General features: G+C 35.1%; 1 protein-coding gene across 1 annotated transcript in view; it reads left to right on the top strand.

Moving 5' to 3' along the window:
* Positions 1–13,824, top strand: part of KNTC1 (kinetochore associated 1) — a 69,182-nt gene that overhangs the window by 17,892 nt on the left and 37,466 nt on the right. Inside the window, exons 17-30 of the mRNA XM_024758564.1 lie at positions 3,346–3,471; positions 3,562–3,651; positions 4,063–4,116; positions 5,514–5,575; positions 7,582–7,693; positions 8,779–8,922; positions 9,107–9,163; positions 9,257–9,358; positions 11,045–11,161; positions 11,254–11,397; positions 11,835–11,933; positions 12,554–12,657; positions 12,811–12,910; positions 13,358–13,492. Coding sequence (XP_024614332.1) covers positions 3,346–3,471; positions 3,562–3,651; positions 4,063–4,116; positions 5,514–5,575; positions 7,582–7,693; positions 8,779–8,922; positions 9,107–9,163; positions 9,257–9,358; positions 11,045–11,161; positions 11,254–11,397; positions 11,835–11,933; positions 12,554–12,657; positions 12,811–12,910; positions 13,358–13,492 — 1,446 coding nt within the window. The remainder of the gene's footprint in view (positions 1–3,345; positions 3,472–3,561; positions 3,652–4,062; positions 4,117–5,513; positions 5,576–7,581; positions 7,694–8,778; positions 8,923–9,106; positions 9,164–9,256; positions 9,359–11,044; positions 11,162–11,253; positions 11,398–11,834; positions 11,934–12,553; positions 12,658–12,810; positions 12,911–13,357; positions 13,493–13,824) is intronic.

Below are 13,824 nucleotides of genomic sequence, written 5' to 3'. Positions count from 1 at the left end.
TACATCTAGAGATGCGAAGACCAGTTAAAAAACTGACCCAATGCAGTGAGGTGGAGACACACAGGAGGGAAGGTCTGATGAGAGAGGTGTATAGGAGGTAGAAGTAGTGGGGCTCAGCGATCAAACATAGTGGGAGGTACAAATGTCAGGAGCAGACTAGCAGGACTCTGGCTCAGCGTACTGCAAGTAAGTCCCTTACATATAAACGAGTTCCATTCCAAGAGCACATTCATAAATCCAGTTTGTTCAGAAGTCCAACAAAGTTAGCCTAGGTACCCAACTAACACAGTCGGCTACATAATACTCTACTGTAATAGGTTTATAATACTTTTCACACAAATAATACATATAAAACAAACACGCACAAGAAATAAAACATTTTTAATCTTACAGTACCGTACCTTGAAAAATACAGCAGTACAGTACAAGAGCTGGTGCTTCTTAGCAGTTCCAGGTACATCACGGCTGCTTCTACGCTTGCTTCTGGACATCCTGGGCTTGAAATAAAGATACAGTACTACTGTACTCTATACAGCACTGTACAGTAAAGTACACAAAAGCACAGCCACTTGTACAGGATGCACGCATGTGACAATGTACACCAGACACGTGAACTAGCTTACGTGATTGGACATGTGAACGCACGTTCACGTGTTGGAAAGTTCACAACTTGAAGATTCGTATGTAGGGGACTTACTGTAGTTGGAATGTGATGGCATTACTTAAAATGAGGAATATGTGTGGAAGAACAGGTTAGGGGTAAAATATGAAGGGTTCTGCTTTATAAAAATTGCATGTAAGGGATCTTATAAAATGAGGCTGTCTGATAGGAAGTTGGAGAGTGATCTGAGCTGAATCTAGACATAGGTAACACTGGAGGAATGGCTCAGACCACTCAAGGAGAATGTGTGGAGTAAGAAGAGATCTGAGGATGAGCTACAGGGGCACCAGCACACAGGGGATAGAGAAAGAAGGGCTATAAACATATTTGGGAAGAAAACCACACAAATGTATGATTAAAGAAGCCAAGAGAGACTTCCCTGGCAGTCCAGTGGTTAGGACTCCTTGCTTTCACTGCTGAGGGCATGGGTTCAATCCCTGGTTGGGGAACTAAGATCCCACAAGGCGTGAGGTGTGACCAAAAAACAAACAAACAGTTTAGTGGGGAGTGATCAGCAGTTGTAAATACTACCAATAAAATCAGGTATAAAAACTGAAAGTTGTCTGTTGGATTTGGTGATTAGGAATTCATTGATATCCCTTGAAACGTCCTGGGAAGTAATGAAGGATGAAGCCTGATGGTAGTGAAGAACTAATATTTGCTAAGTGGGTGGTGGGTACCCATGTGTTTGTTGTTTTAAGAAGGTAGTATTTTATATTATGTAACAATCTAAATGGGAAAAGAATTTGAAAGAGAATAGGTACCTGTATATGCATAACTGAATCACTTTGCTATACACCTGAAGGTAACACAACATTGTTAATCAACTATACTCCAATATAAAATAAAAAGTTTAAAGAAAGTAGCATTTTAAAACATGCAAAACAATTTTGTATATTTAGAAATGTATATGAGTAAAGCAGTATATGAATTAATGGGATAACAAGCACCAAAATCAGAATAATGGATACTTCTGGTTCAGGGAAGGAGGATGATTTATTTGGAAGAAGAGAAAGTAATATTAAAGTATAATATAAATATTATAGATTATATTTATATTAAATATATAAATTATATTATTAAATATAAATATATTATTTATTATAAATTTATATAATATAATGTAAATTATTTATTATAAATATTAATATAAGCTATATTATTAAAATTTTTTAAATTTAGGTGATAAGTACGTGAGTATTTGTTATATTATTACCTTTTTGAATATCTGAAAGTTTCATAATAACTAATTTTTAAAAAGAGCAAATGAAGCAAAAAAATCAAAACCAGTGAAAGATGTTTTCAGGGAGTGGAGACACAGACCTAGAGAAACTGCTCTTTCGTATCACTTTTAGCTTTCGGAGCCAGAGAGCCCATGTTAAAGTTGGTATTTTGTTTATAAAAAAGGAACCTGAAATTTTGACTTTGTCTAACTCAAGCTGTTTCCAGCTGCTAAAGAACCTTTGATAGACTGGGAATTCCCTGGTGGCACAGTGGTTAAGAATCTGTGTGCCTCGGGGAGATCAGCTCGGTGCTTTGTGACCACCTGGTGGGGTGGGATAAGGGAGGGTGGGAGGGAGACGCAAGAGGGCGGGGATATGGGGATATATGTATATGTATGGCTGATTCACTTTGTTATAAAGCGGAAACTAACACACCATCTTGGGGCAATTATACTCCAATAAAGACGTTTAAAAAATAAATAAATAAAAATAAAATAAAATGGTATGCCTCACTAACCTGAGTTAAACTATATCAATTTAGCAAATCACTTAGCAAAGAAGTAGTGAGAACCTTGAATAAATTAATTAATTAAAATTTAGAAAAAAGAACCTTTGATAAACTTAGAAAAGTAGACGTGAAACATAATTGTGTGGTATTCTTCTAAAAACCAGCTCCATTCACTTTTTTTAATATACCAGTATTAATTTCCTGTTTCTTTAAAAAAAATTAATTTATTTTTATTTTTGGCTGCATTGGGTCTTCGTTGCTGTGCACGGGCTTTCTCTAGTTGTGGTGAGCGGGGGCTACTCTTCGATGCGGTGCGTGGGCTTCTCATTGTGGTGGCTTCTCTTGTTGTGGAGCACGAGTTCTAGGCGCACGGGCTTCAGTAGTTGTGGCACGTGGGCTCAGTAGTTGTGGCTCATGGGCTGTAGAGCGCAGGCTCAGTAGTTGTGGCGCATGGACTTTGTTGTTCTGCAGCATGTGGGATCTTCCCCGGCCAGGGATCAAATCCACGTCCCCTGCATTGGCAGGCGGATTCTTAACCACTGCGCCACCAGGGAAGCCCTCCATTCACTTTTGAACAGCAAAATTTCAGACACATTACTTACCCTCTCTTAAGCTTCAGTTTTCTTGATTGTAAAATAGGGATCTTAGTATTTACCCCATAGGGTTTTGAGGAGGTGCAAATGCTTACTTAGGTTTTTATGAGAGTTAACTGAGATAATTTACATAAAGCTCTTAGTACACTGCTGGTCACATTTAGTGAGGACTCAGTAGAAATGGTTTCCATAACACTTTGTAATCTGGGTTACCTTTCTGTTATCTAAGTGTTACCTTCTTTAATGCTTATTCTTGAACTACATGAATATTTACATTTTTTATTTAGCATACAGTGTAAGATTTCATCCACAGGCATTATTTTGCTTCAAGTTTCTTGATGTTGCATGTTTATATTACAGCTTGTTTACAAAGTAAAATCAAATGATATATTGGAGAAACTAGCTTTGAGTTCTCTGAACACCAGTGAGCAGACTGAATGGCAAAAACTTGTAGATGAAGCTAAGGAAAATCTGCATAAAATCCAGGTATGTTTTCCCTGTTGTATACTAGAATATCCAGATCGATGGATTGATCAGTATTACGTTGCCTTACCATGTCTGGCATTTATGAAACAGGACGATGAATTTGTGGTGAATTACTGCTTGGAGGCTCAATGGATAACCTATGAAACAACCCAGGAAATGCTAAATTATGCCAAAACCAGGGTAAGTGTTTCTGACCTTTGTGCATGTTAGTTTGTCTTATGCAAAAGAAGTATTTTGCAAAAAACTGAATGATTTCTCCCGTAGACCTTTTTTAAAGTGCATTTTTTTTTGCTCTTCCAAATGATGCCATTTTTGCTATAGGTTGTTCCCCTCACTCACCTGTAAATGAATACCATTGCTAGTTATATTCCCTAAAATCAAGGTGTAACAGATGGGCAGAATGTGAGCTGTTTTCATAAAATGCATCATTTTTAAGATATGTAACTTCTTTATTGTTCATTGTTCATCTCAGAGTTGAGTGCAATTTAATTTTTAAAGATGATTTTTTCCTTTAATTCACAGGAAATCCATCTTCTTTCATGAAAAACCTAGTATAGCCGATATTCTAACCGTGTTTCTTATTCACCTTAGCTTTTGAAGAAAGAAGATAAAGCTGTTCCTATCTATTCTGATGGCTTAAAAGAGGTAATTACATTGGGTTTATAGGTTAATTTGGGAGTGGATATACTGTTACGATATACTTTTGAATTCAAGATAGGTCTGTATTTTTTCAAGAGCAAGTTATTTTAATACGTTTTTTCCTTATTGCAAAATGGGAATAATAATAGTACTTATGGGTTATTTTGAGGTCAAATGAAATATTTCCTATAAATCATTTTGCGTAGTGCCTGCTATTTCAAATAATTGTAAACTGATGATAGCTATGATGGTGCCAAAAATATGTGTGTGCGCACATGTACATACAGATCTTCCTCAGCTTATGATGGGGTTACATCCTGACCAACCCACTGTTAAGTTGAAAATACCGCAAGTCAAAAATTCACTCAAGGTGGGATGGTGGTGGTGGGATGAATTGGGAGACTGAGATTGACATGTATACACTAATATGTATAAACTAGGTAACTAATAAGAACCTGCTCTATAAAAAATAAATTTAAAAAATAAAATTAAAAAAATAAGCTACAAGGATATATTGTACAGCACAGGGAATATAGCCAATATCTTATAGTAGCCGTAGTGGGAGTTTAACCTCTAAAATTTGTGAATCACTATATTGTACATCAACTATACTTCAATAAAAAAGGCTTTTTAAAAAAATGCACTTAATCCACCTAACCTACTGAACACGATAGCTTGGCCTCACCTACTTTAAATGTGCTCAGAGCACTTATATTAGCCTAGAGTTGGGCAAAGTCATCTGACTCAAAGCCTGTTTGAGCGATTACAAATAGCTCATGTAATTTATTGAATACTGTACTGAAAGTGAAAAAACGAAATGGTTGTAAGTATATCGGTTGTTTGTGGTTATGTAGCTGACTGGGAGCTGCGGCTCCTTTCTGCCGCCAGCATCACAAGGGAGAATCGTCCTATATATTATTGCTAATCCAGGAAAAGATCAAAATTCTAAGTATGGTTTCTACTGAATGCGTTTTGCCTTTCCACCATCATAAAGTCGAAAAATCTTAAGTTGAACCGTTGCATGTCAGGGACCATCTATATATTTTTTAACTCTTATCTCAAAGTAAATGTTTAGTATAATCCAGCTAGGTTTTACCATAAGGGCATATTTATAAATCAGTGGGAAAACTAATTGATTTCGAAAGGCGCCTACAATTAATGTACAAATACCTTCCTCTTCTTTGCAGGTTTATTGCATTGAGTGTGATTGGAAATATTTCCGTTATTTCAAGTTTTTTTGTTTTGTGCTAAGTAAAGGCAGTCATATTTATGGGACTTGACTTGTCATATGGGGAAAATGAGAATATGTACAAGACTGCCGAAACAGAAAGCCTAATTTCTGGTGTTTTTTATTTTAATGTTATTGCACACAACATTCAGACTGTCAAGTTATTTCTTTTTAGGTACTAAGGGCTCATGCAAAGTTGACTACTTTTTATGGAGCATTTGGACCAGAAAAATTCAGGTATGTGCATTCCCCATTTTGAATTCTGGATTATGAATTAGATTTAAGTTTGGAATGTCATAAAAGATATAGCATTGCTTTGAGTGAATTTGTGTTTCTGGGGGGTTCAGTGATGGACAATGTTATCTTTCCTGCTAAGCTTTAGGCACTTCCTACATCATCGGTTGGAATTGATACATTTGGAAGGCATATTTAAATAAACATACCTTTTGCCTTAACAATCCACTTCTGGAAATTAATCCTGTTAGATATACTAACATGTGCACCAAGAATATCGTTATTGACAAATATGAGATTTAGTTACCTTAAAGCTAAGACAAATTTATTTATCATGATAAACTAACAATGAAGGAAGCTTTATTTTTTCTCCTTATAGCTATTCAGTTATCCCAATACTATCATTAAACATTCTATCTTTTCACTGCTCATTGAAATGTTACCTTAATCACATGCTAAAATTCTCACGTGTATTTAAGTTTATGCAGTATAATTGTATTTGCTTGATCTCATCTCTCTATTCATTCACCAGTATCATAGTTTTAATTAATGTAGCTTTAAAGTGTCCTATTAAGTGGTAGACTAGTTCTACTATACTTTTCTTATTTTTCAGAATTTGGGCAGCTACTCTTTTCTGTATGACACTTGGAGTCAGAATCAGCTTATCCAGTTTTTTAAAAATCTTATTTTTATTGGATTTTTTATTATTTATTTTTATTGGGAATGTGCTGAACCTAAAATCAGTTTGGGGAGAATCAGTATCTTTACAATATCAAGTCTTCATATCACTATTTAAGGGCAGTATGTGGCTTCCTACTTATTCTATCCTTTTTTTTATATTCCTGAGTGGTATCTACTCAGTTGTCTTCATATAGATTTTTTACATTTTTTTGTTAATTTTGTCTTTCTTGCTACTTTTATAAGTGGGACTTTTCTCCATTGTATTTTCAAAAGGATATAGAAGCTATTGATTTTTTAAAATTACTTTTAAACCAGCTACCTTATTGAATTCCTTTTTCACTTGTAGTAATATTTCAATTGGTCTTGTTTTTTCCAAGTATATAATTATATATGCAAATAATTATAATTTTGCTTCATTTTTTTCCTCATTATTTTTTCCTTGCCTAATTTCATTGACTGGTACTTGTAGAACGTTTTTGTTTTGTTTTTTTTTTGATGTAGACCTTTTTTTTTTAAGTCTTTATTGAATTTGTTACAATATTGCTTCTGTTTTATGTTTTGGTTTTTTGCCCATGAGGCATGTGGGATCTTAGCTCCCGGACCAGGGATCGAACCCACACCCCATGCATTGGAAGGTGAAGTCTTAACCACTGGACCGCCAGGGAAGTCCCGTGTAGAACATTATTAAATAATGGTGGTAAATAGACATCTTTCTCTTGTTCCTGATATTAGTGAAAATGCTTATTTTATCATTTAAGCATGGTACAGGCTTATAGGGTTTTGTCTTTTTATCATTTTAAGGAAGTATTCATCATCTATTTCTGAGCTTTAACTAGGACTGGGTAACCACTATAGCTTTGTTGGTTATAGCAAAAGACTGGAAGTAACCCTAATGTTCAACTGTGGGTGTCTAGTTAAATTATAGTAAAGCCATGCCATGGAATAATATGTAGTCCTTAAAAAGAATAATATCTATATGTGCTCATTGGTACAAGCTGCCAAGATAATATAAAATGAATTTTTTTAAGTACAAATAGTATACATAAAAAATTCTCATTCATTTTAAAGTTAAAAATGGTTGCTTGTATATGTAATGATTATCTCAGGAAGGACCTACAAGGGGAGCTATAACTTCTGGGGAAGATACAGGAGTTCTATAGGTCTGGGATAAGAAGGATACTTACTTTTCACTGTATAATCTTTTGATTCTTTTTTTAACTCTGAGAAAAAAAAACCTAATTAAAATGCATAATGATATCTACTTGTAACATATAACCTTAATATATATTTTTTGACTACTAACTTCTTTCCTCTCTTTGACTTTGCAGGGGTAGTTCTTGGATTGAATTTCTGAATAATGAAGATGACCTTAAGGATATTTTTTTACAGCTAAGAGAAGGAAACCTTGTTTGTGCACAGTACCTTTGGCTGAGACATCGGGTAATTTGTTTTGCATTTTTTTCTTAATGGCTTTATAGCTCCTGTGAGAGGTGATTGAATCAGTGTTGGAAACTAATAGGGTGGCAGGAGTGACTGGGCAATGGGGTGTTTTCAGACGGTTTGATAAAATGTGACCTGTCCCAGAGAAAACTATCCTCTGATGATGTTAACTCAGAGGAAATATTATACATAAAATATAAACTTATGTTATCTCATCATTCAGAGTCTAGTTAGCTCCTAAACTTAGGTCAAGAGGTAACATTTTATTAAGCGGTTTATTGATGGGCTTTCTTAGGTAGGAATGGTGGAGAGGGTAGTCCTGTTGCAGCTCAGATTGTGGAAAAGGATTGCCATTATAATTGCTGCTCCGGATCTCCTTAATGTTGATATAGAATATTAGGTCCAAAGCTCAGTATCTGGGTGTGATGCTATTAAAGACACATGCTTGTTAGGGTTTGTACTGTCACCTCCAGTTAAATTTTCCTTAGAACGCCATCTCTGCCTGTTCCTCTGCCTCTAATTTATTAGCTAGTACTCACTGCCATGAGGTTTCACAGAATTTGTGGCTACCAACTTGAATCATTTGCACAGAGTAAATCACCTTTAAGGGTCGTTACATCAGTAAAATTTTTTTTAAATAAATTTATTTTATTTTTTTTTATTTATTATTTTTGGCTATGTTGGGTCTTCGTCACTGCGCGCAGGCTTTCTCTAGTTGCGGCGAGCCGGGGCTACTCTTCGTCGTGGTGCACGGGCTTCTCTTGTTGCGGAGCACGGGCTCTGGAGCACACGGGCTTCAGTAGATGTGGTGCGTAGGCTCAGTAGTTGTGGTTCGTGGGCTCTAGAGTGCAGGCTCAGTAGTTGTGGCGCACGGGCTTAGTTGCTCCAAGGCACGTGGGATCTTCCCGGACCAGGGCTCGAACCCCTGTCTCCTGCATTGGCAGGCGGATTCTTAACCACTGCACCACCAGGGAAACACAGTAAAGTATTTCTTGAAATGACTTTCTAATAGGTCTTTACCTCTTGGGAGGCTATCGGTTTAAATTTGTTGGATAAATCTTAGTTTCTCACTCTGTACGATTTAGGCAAACTTTGAAAGCAGATTTGATGTGAAAATGCTTGAGAACTTGCTCAACTCAATTTCTACACCAGTCTCTTTGCAAAAGCTTTGTCCATGGCTTAAAAATGATGTGATCCCATTTGTGAGAAGGACTGTACCTGAAGGACAGGTAAGTTGCCTTCAGTGTTTTCACTCTTGATGATTCTATTTTTTACATTATATCGTTGAAGATTAAGTCGTGCTAACACCAGTTAGTTCATTTTAGTGTCTCTTGAAAGACTACGATGGAGGTTTTAAATTATTTCAGTGATTATTTATTCATATCAATACTTTTTATGATATATCTATTTCAGAAAGTTCTTGCAAAATGGTTGGAACAAGCAGCCAGGAACCTTGAACTAACTGATAAGGTAATACCAGTATAATTAGCACTGAAAAGGCATTTCCAGTACTCCCCATGGCATAAAACATTATTTTTAATGGTCTCTAATATTTTTTTAAAGGCAAACTGGCCAGAAAATGGGCTTCAACTGGCAGAGGTATTTTTTACAGCAGAAAAACCAGATGAGTTAGGATTGGCATCCTCTTGGCACTGGAGTTCCTTGGTATGATATGAAAAACAAATTTTTAGTAATAAAACATTTAATTTATATTGAAGGGTTTGTCTATGTGTATTTAGACACATATTCACTTCTTAAATATTCTTTTTGTATGTTCTTCTGTTGTGTACTTTTAAAATCCACAAAAAGGAAAAGTAGGTTTTTTTCTTCCTTATGTTTCTGTTACAACTTGAACCTGTCTTAATGCACAGTTTTTCTCTATTGAGCCAACCAAAAGGGAAACAATATATAAACATACTCCTAAGTAGTCTAATTGGGATTTTATGCATTAGTAACATTTCACAGTCCTTTAAAAGGGCAAAACTTAATAACATATTAAGATTAGTTTTCAAAGGCTGTATCAATCAGGTTTACTTCTTTTATTTAAAGTAGTAAACTACTTCTAGTTTTGATTGCATTTCTTTGGCATTCCAATAGTCATAATGGCTTAAGTACCAAAGAATTTTTTTTTTTTTTGCCGTACGCGGGCCTCTCACTGTTGTGGCCCCTCCCGTCGCGGAGCACAGGCTCCGGACGTGCAGGCTCAGCGGCCATGGCTCACGGGCGCAGCCGCTCCGCGGCATGTGGGATCTTCCTGGACCGGGGCATGAACCTGTGTCCCCTGCATCGGCAGGCGGACTCTCAACCACTGCGCCACCAAGGAAGCCCCTCAAAGAATTTTTTAAAAGATCAAATTGAAAAAAATCTGGGACTTTCTGACTGACTGAATAAAATAGCAATGCTAGAAAGAGAACTAAGATCAGGAATATTGATGTTACATATGATGTTAATTTGAGATTAATGAACTGAATTTATTATTTGGCTTCTAAATTTCTTGAGTTCATTTATTTTTCCCTTCATATTGCTAAAAACCAGAAAGCATTCATTATATTGAAAAAAAATGCATTCTTATGTTTTGAAAAAGTTTGTTGGGGTACCATAATTTAGTTTATAAACTAACATGTTGAGACATCTCAGTATAACCTCAACTCTGAAGTTTAAAGTACTTAAGGACTGGAAGGTATGACCTTTTGTAACATCATACATACATTATGAAATTACATTTATTCCTTAAGTTTCTGGAGCCCAAAAATAAATAATAAATTTCCCCCTACTTTCTGATATAGCAGATTCTTGTTATTAATTATACTTACTGATTATGTGCTGTTAAGAATAAGATGGGAATTTTTTCTGTAAGTTTCAAGCAGTATATTGATGTTATATAATCAATACATGTTATAATGTACAATGTATATTGATCATTTTATATGTTTTTCCACAGAAGAGCTTTTCCTCTTGCTATAAAACACTACTTTGTCTTTTCCCTAGTTGCCTTTTATCAATTGAAAATTCTGTTCCTTGTATATAACTTTAGGAAATGTCATCACTTTGTATCTGGTCATGATCTATATGGATGGAACACTGAGGATTATCTAAATGATGTTTGTGTACCTAAGTATATTGGGGTTCTGAAAAAATATTACACTAATATTAATAGTTTTTTCTATTTTTTTAAGAAAGAAAATTTCTTTTAGATTTCTATTGGATTCTGATCTGTTAATTTGTACTAGTTAATTTTGCTTAAACGTCTACAAAACTTAAAGGCATAAGTTGCAGTTTCCTCTTATTTGTATTTCCCTCTCACACTTTTATTTCATATCCTTAACAACTTCAACACTTTTGTTTTATAAGGATCATCAAAACATGGAGGAAGTTTGTCAGTTAAGGACTTTGGTAAATAACCTACGAGAGTTAATCACACTGCATAGGAAATACAACTGCAAATTGGCCCTCTCTGATTTTGAGAAGGTAGAAGTCTAGATTTATCAGAATTATTACTATTTTATCATAGCCAGCACAGCTAGAGTTTGCATTTATGCCGTCTTTATTTCAACATCCAGGAGGATACAACCACCATTGTATTCCGAATGTTTGATAAAGTGCTGGCCCCCGAGCTTATCCCTTCCATCTTCGAGAAGTTTATAAGAGTTTACGTGAGGGAACATGACTTACAGGAGGAGGAACTTCTCCTTCTGTACATAGAGGTAACTTCTTCTTTAGCTCTAGTCTTTTTTTCTGGATCTGTGCAGTGCATCATTGTAGTAAATGTTTAACTCTTTACGGAATGTCATGCTTTACCATCAGGATTGACGCAGCATATTGTATTGGTTAAGCATGTGGGTTAACTCTGCTGCTAACTGACTGGTCGCCTTGAGCACAGTGAGATAATGTTAGGACTTTCTCCAAATGGTTGTTGTGAAATAATAGGAGCATGAACAAAGTTTTCTGTACCATGTAAATAAAACTGAAGGCCAAGGTTTTGGCAATTTTGCACTTGTTGACCATTGTTCAGCATTCATGGCTAAGTAGAAGTTTTTGGTTTTTTACGCATCCATAAAAGCTATTTATCTATGTTTATATATGTGTGGGGTGGTGTTTTAGTGAGAGTTTTAAATTAAGAAAAATGTTTATCCCATTTTAGGATTTATTGAAGAGATGTAGCTCAAAGTTCACCTCACTCTTTGATACAGCATGGGAAGCAAAAGCTATAGCAGTAATAGGATGTTTATCTGACACAGATGTAAGTAAATAGTGATCATATAGATTTTCCTTTTGAGCACTGCATCCTTTCTTAAAACTTTTCTTCTGGTCACAAAAGCAATATATATTTGTTAGGGAGAATTTGTGTAATAGGAAAAACAATAAAAAGAAAATAAAAACCACTCAATCCTTTTTTCTTATGAAAATAAAAAGTCTTCTCATTCCCACCCCCAGAAAAACCCACATGGACAGTTGGATGCATATATTTTCAGGCATTTCTATGGTCTTACAAACATAGAGACATTTTAAAATATGTTTATCATATGCCTTTATTTTGACTTCACACTGTTATTAGTCACCATTGTAAAATGTGAATAAAACCATGGAGAATATTTTTAAACACAGAGTCTATAGAAAGTTAATAGAGCTATATGATTTAACTTTCAGCAGAGAAAATACTCTTCTGAATTTTTCTAAATAATAAAATTGCCCTTTATGTGTGAATATTGGAAGACATATGCTTTTGCAGTCAGAAGATGAAATATTCTCAAGCTTCTATCCAATAGATGCAAGATCCCTGCTGTAGATCAGGCTGTGTCATTAATTTGCATGAAAAGTAAATCCGAGGGGTATTCACTGTCAGTGTGTGTGTCTTTATAGCTCATATTTGATGCTGTGCTCAAGATAATGTATGCAGCAGTGGTCCCCTGGAGTGCAGCTGTGGAGCAGCTGGTGAAACAGCACTTGGAGATGGACCATCCCAAGTAAGATTACAGTGTACCAAACAGCTTTTTTGCTGTTGGATAGACTTCATGTTTTGAGTTGAAATTCATATATGTTTTTCTATCCTTTACTGTGTCCCTTAGTATTTCATAAAAAAAGACAGTTGATGTTAATATCAATAAATTTACTTTTAGAGTCAAGTTATTACAGGAAAGTTACAAACTAATGGAGATGAAGAAACTTTTACGAGGCTATGGAATAAGGGAGGTGAATCTCTTAAGCAAGGAAATAATGGTAAGTACAATAATTGAATCTTTTAACGCCTTTGCTCCACTTCCAGAGCAACATGGGAAATTTAACCAGATTTTATATTCTTTAAGATTAATAGAGCTAGGTTCTTCACCGCTTCCCTTTTGTTAGATAGAATGTTAAGAGAGTGTTTGATTGGTTGTTAGAGTAGTAAAGACAACAGACAGTAAATTAAGAAGCTGAAGGAATATATTATACCATCATGTTGTACGCCTTAAATATATGTAATTTTTATTTGTCAATTAAACCTCAGTAAAGCTAAGGGGAAAAAAAGAAGGGTGAAAGGACTGTCATTAAATTCAGAATACAAATCATGTTTTAATTTTTCATACAGTTTAGAGTTTGCTGCATTGTTTTAATTATATGAACAAATGATTTCTGGGCTCTCTGTGAGATTTCATAACAAAGAAATGTGTATTGCCTCTATTTCAGAGGGTGGTAAGATACATTCTCAAACAAGATGTCCCATCTTCTTTAGAAGATTCTTTAAAGGTGGCCGAAGCATATATGTTGCCTAAAGACGAAATCTACAGTCTAAGGATTATTGACCTGATTGATAGAGAAAAGGTGTGAAAGTTTTATATCGTACTTTTATATGGTTGGTTTGTTTTGAGTTTTTAAAGATTTAACTATCAAATTATCCAAACAGACAAGCACAAAATAAAGTTATACCAACATTAGACGTTAGATTGGCCTATATGTATAGTTTTGTTTTAAGTATTTTGTGAATACCTAATGAGCTTTCATAGTCTTTGGTAGTTAACAAAACTCAGACTCATGTTTTACATATGTGTAGGACCCTTTGTTTCCAGAATAGGAGGTGGGTTTTCTTTTTGTGTTTTTAAGTGTCTTTATTTTTATATAATTCTAAAACTACAGGCATACCTAAGAATTACAAA

The sequence above is a fragment of the Neophocaena asiaeorientalis genome, unplaced genomic scaffold, assembly GCF_003031525.2.
Source record: "Neophocaena asiaeorientalis asiaeorientalis breed wild unplaced genomic scaffold, Neophocaena_asiaeorientalis_V1.1 scaffold77, whole genome shotgun sequence".
Classification (NCBI taxonomy): Eukaryota; Metazoa; Chordata; class Mammalia; order Artiodactyla; family Phocoenidae; genus Neophocaena; species Neophocaena asiaeorientalis.
This window is presented reverse-complemented; position numbering and strand designations above follow the sequence as displayed.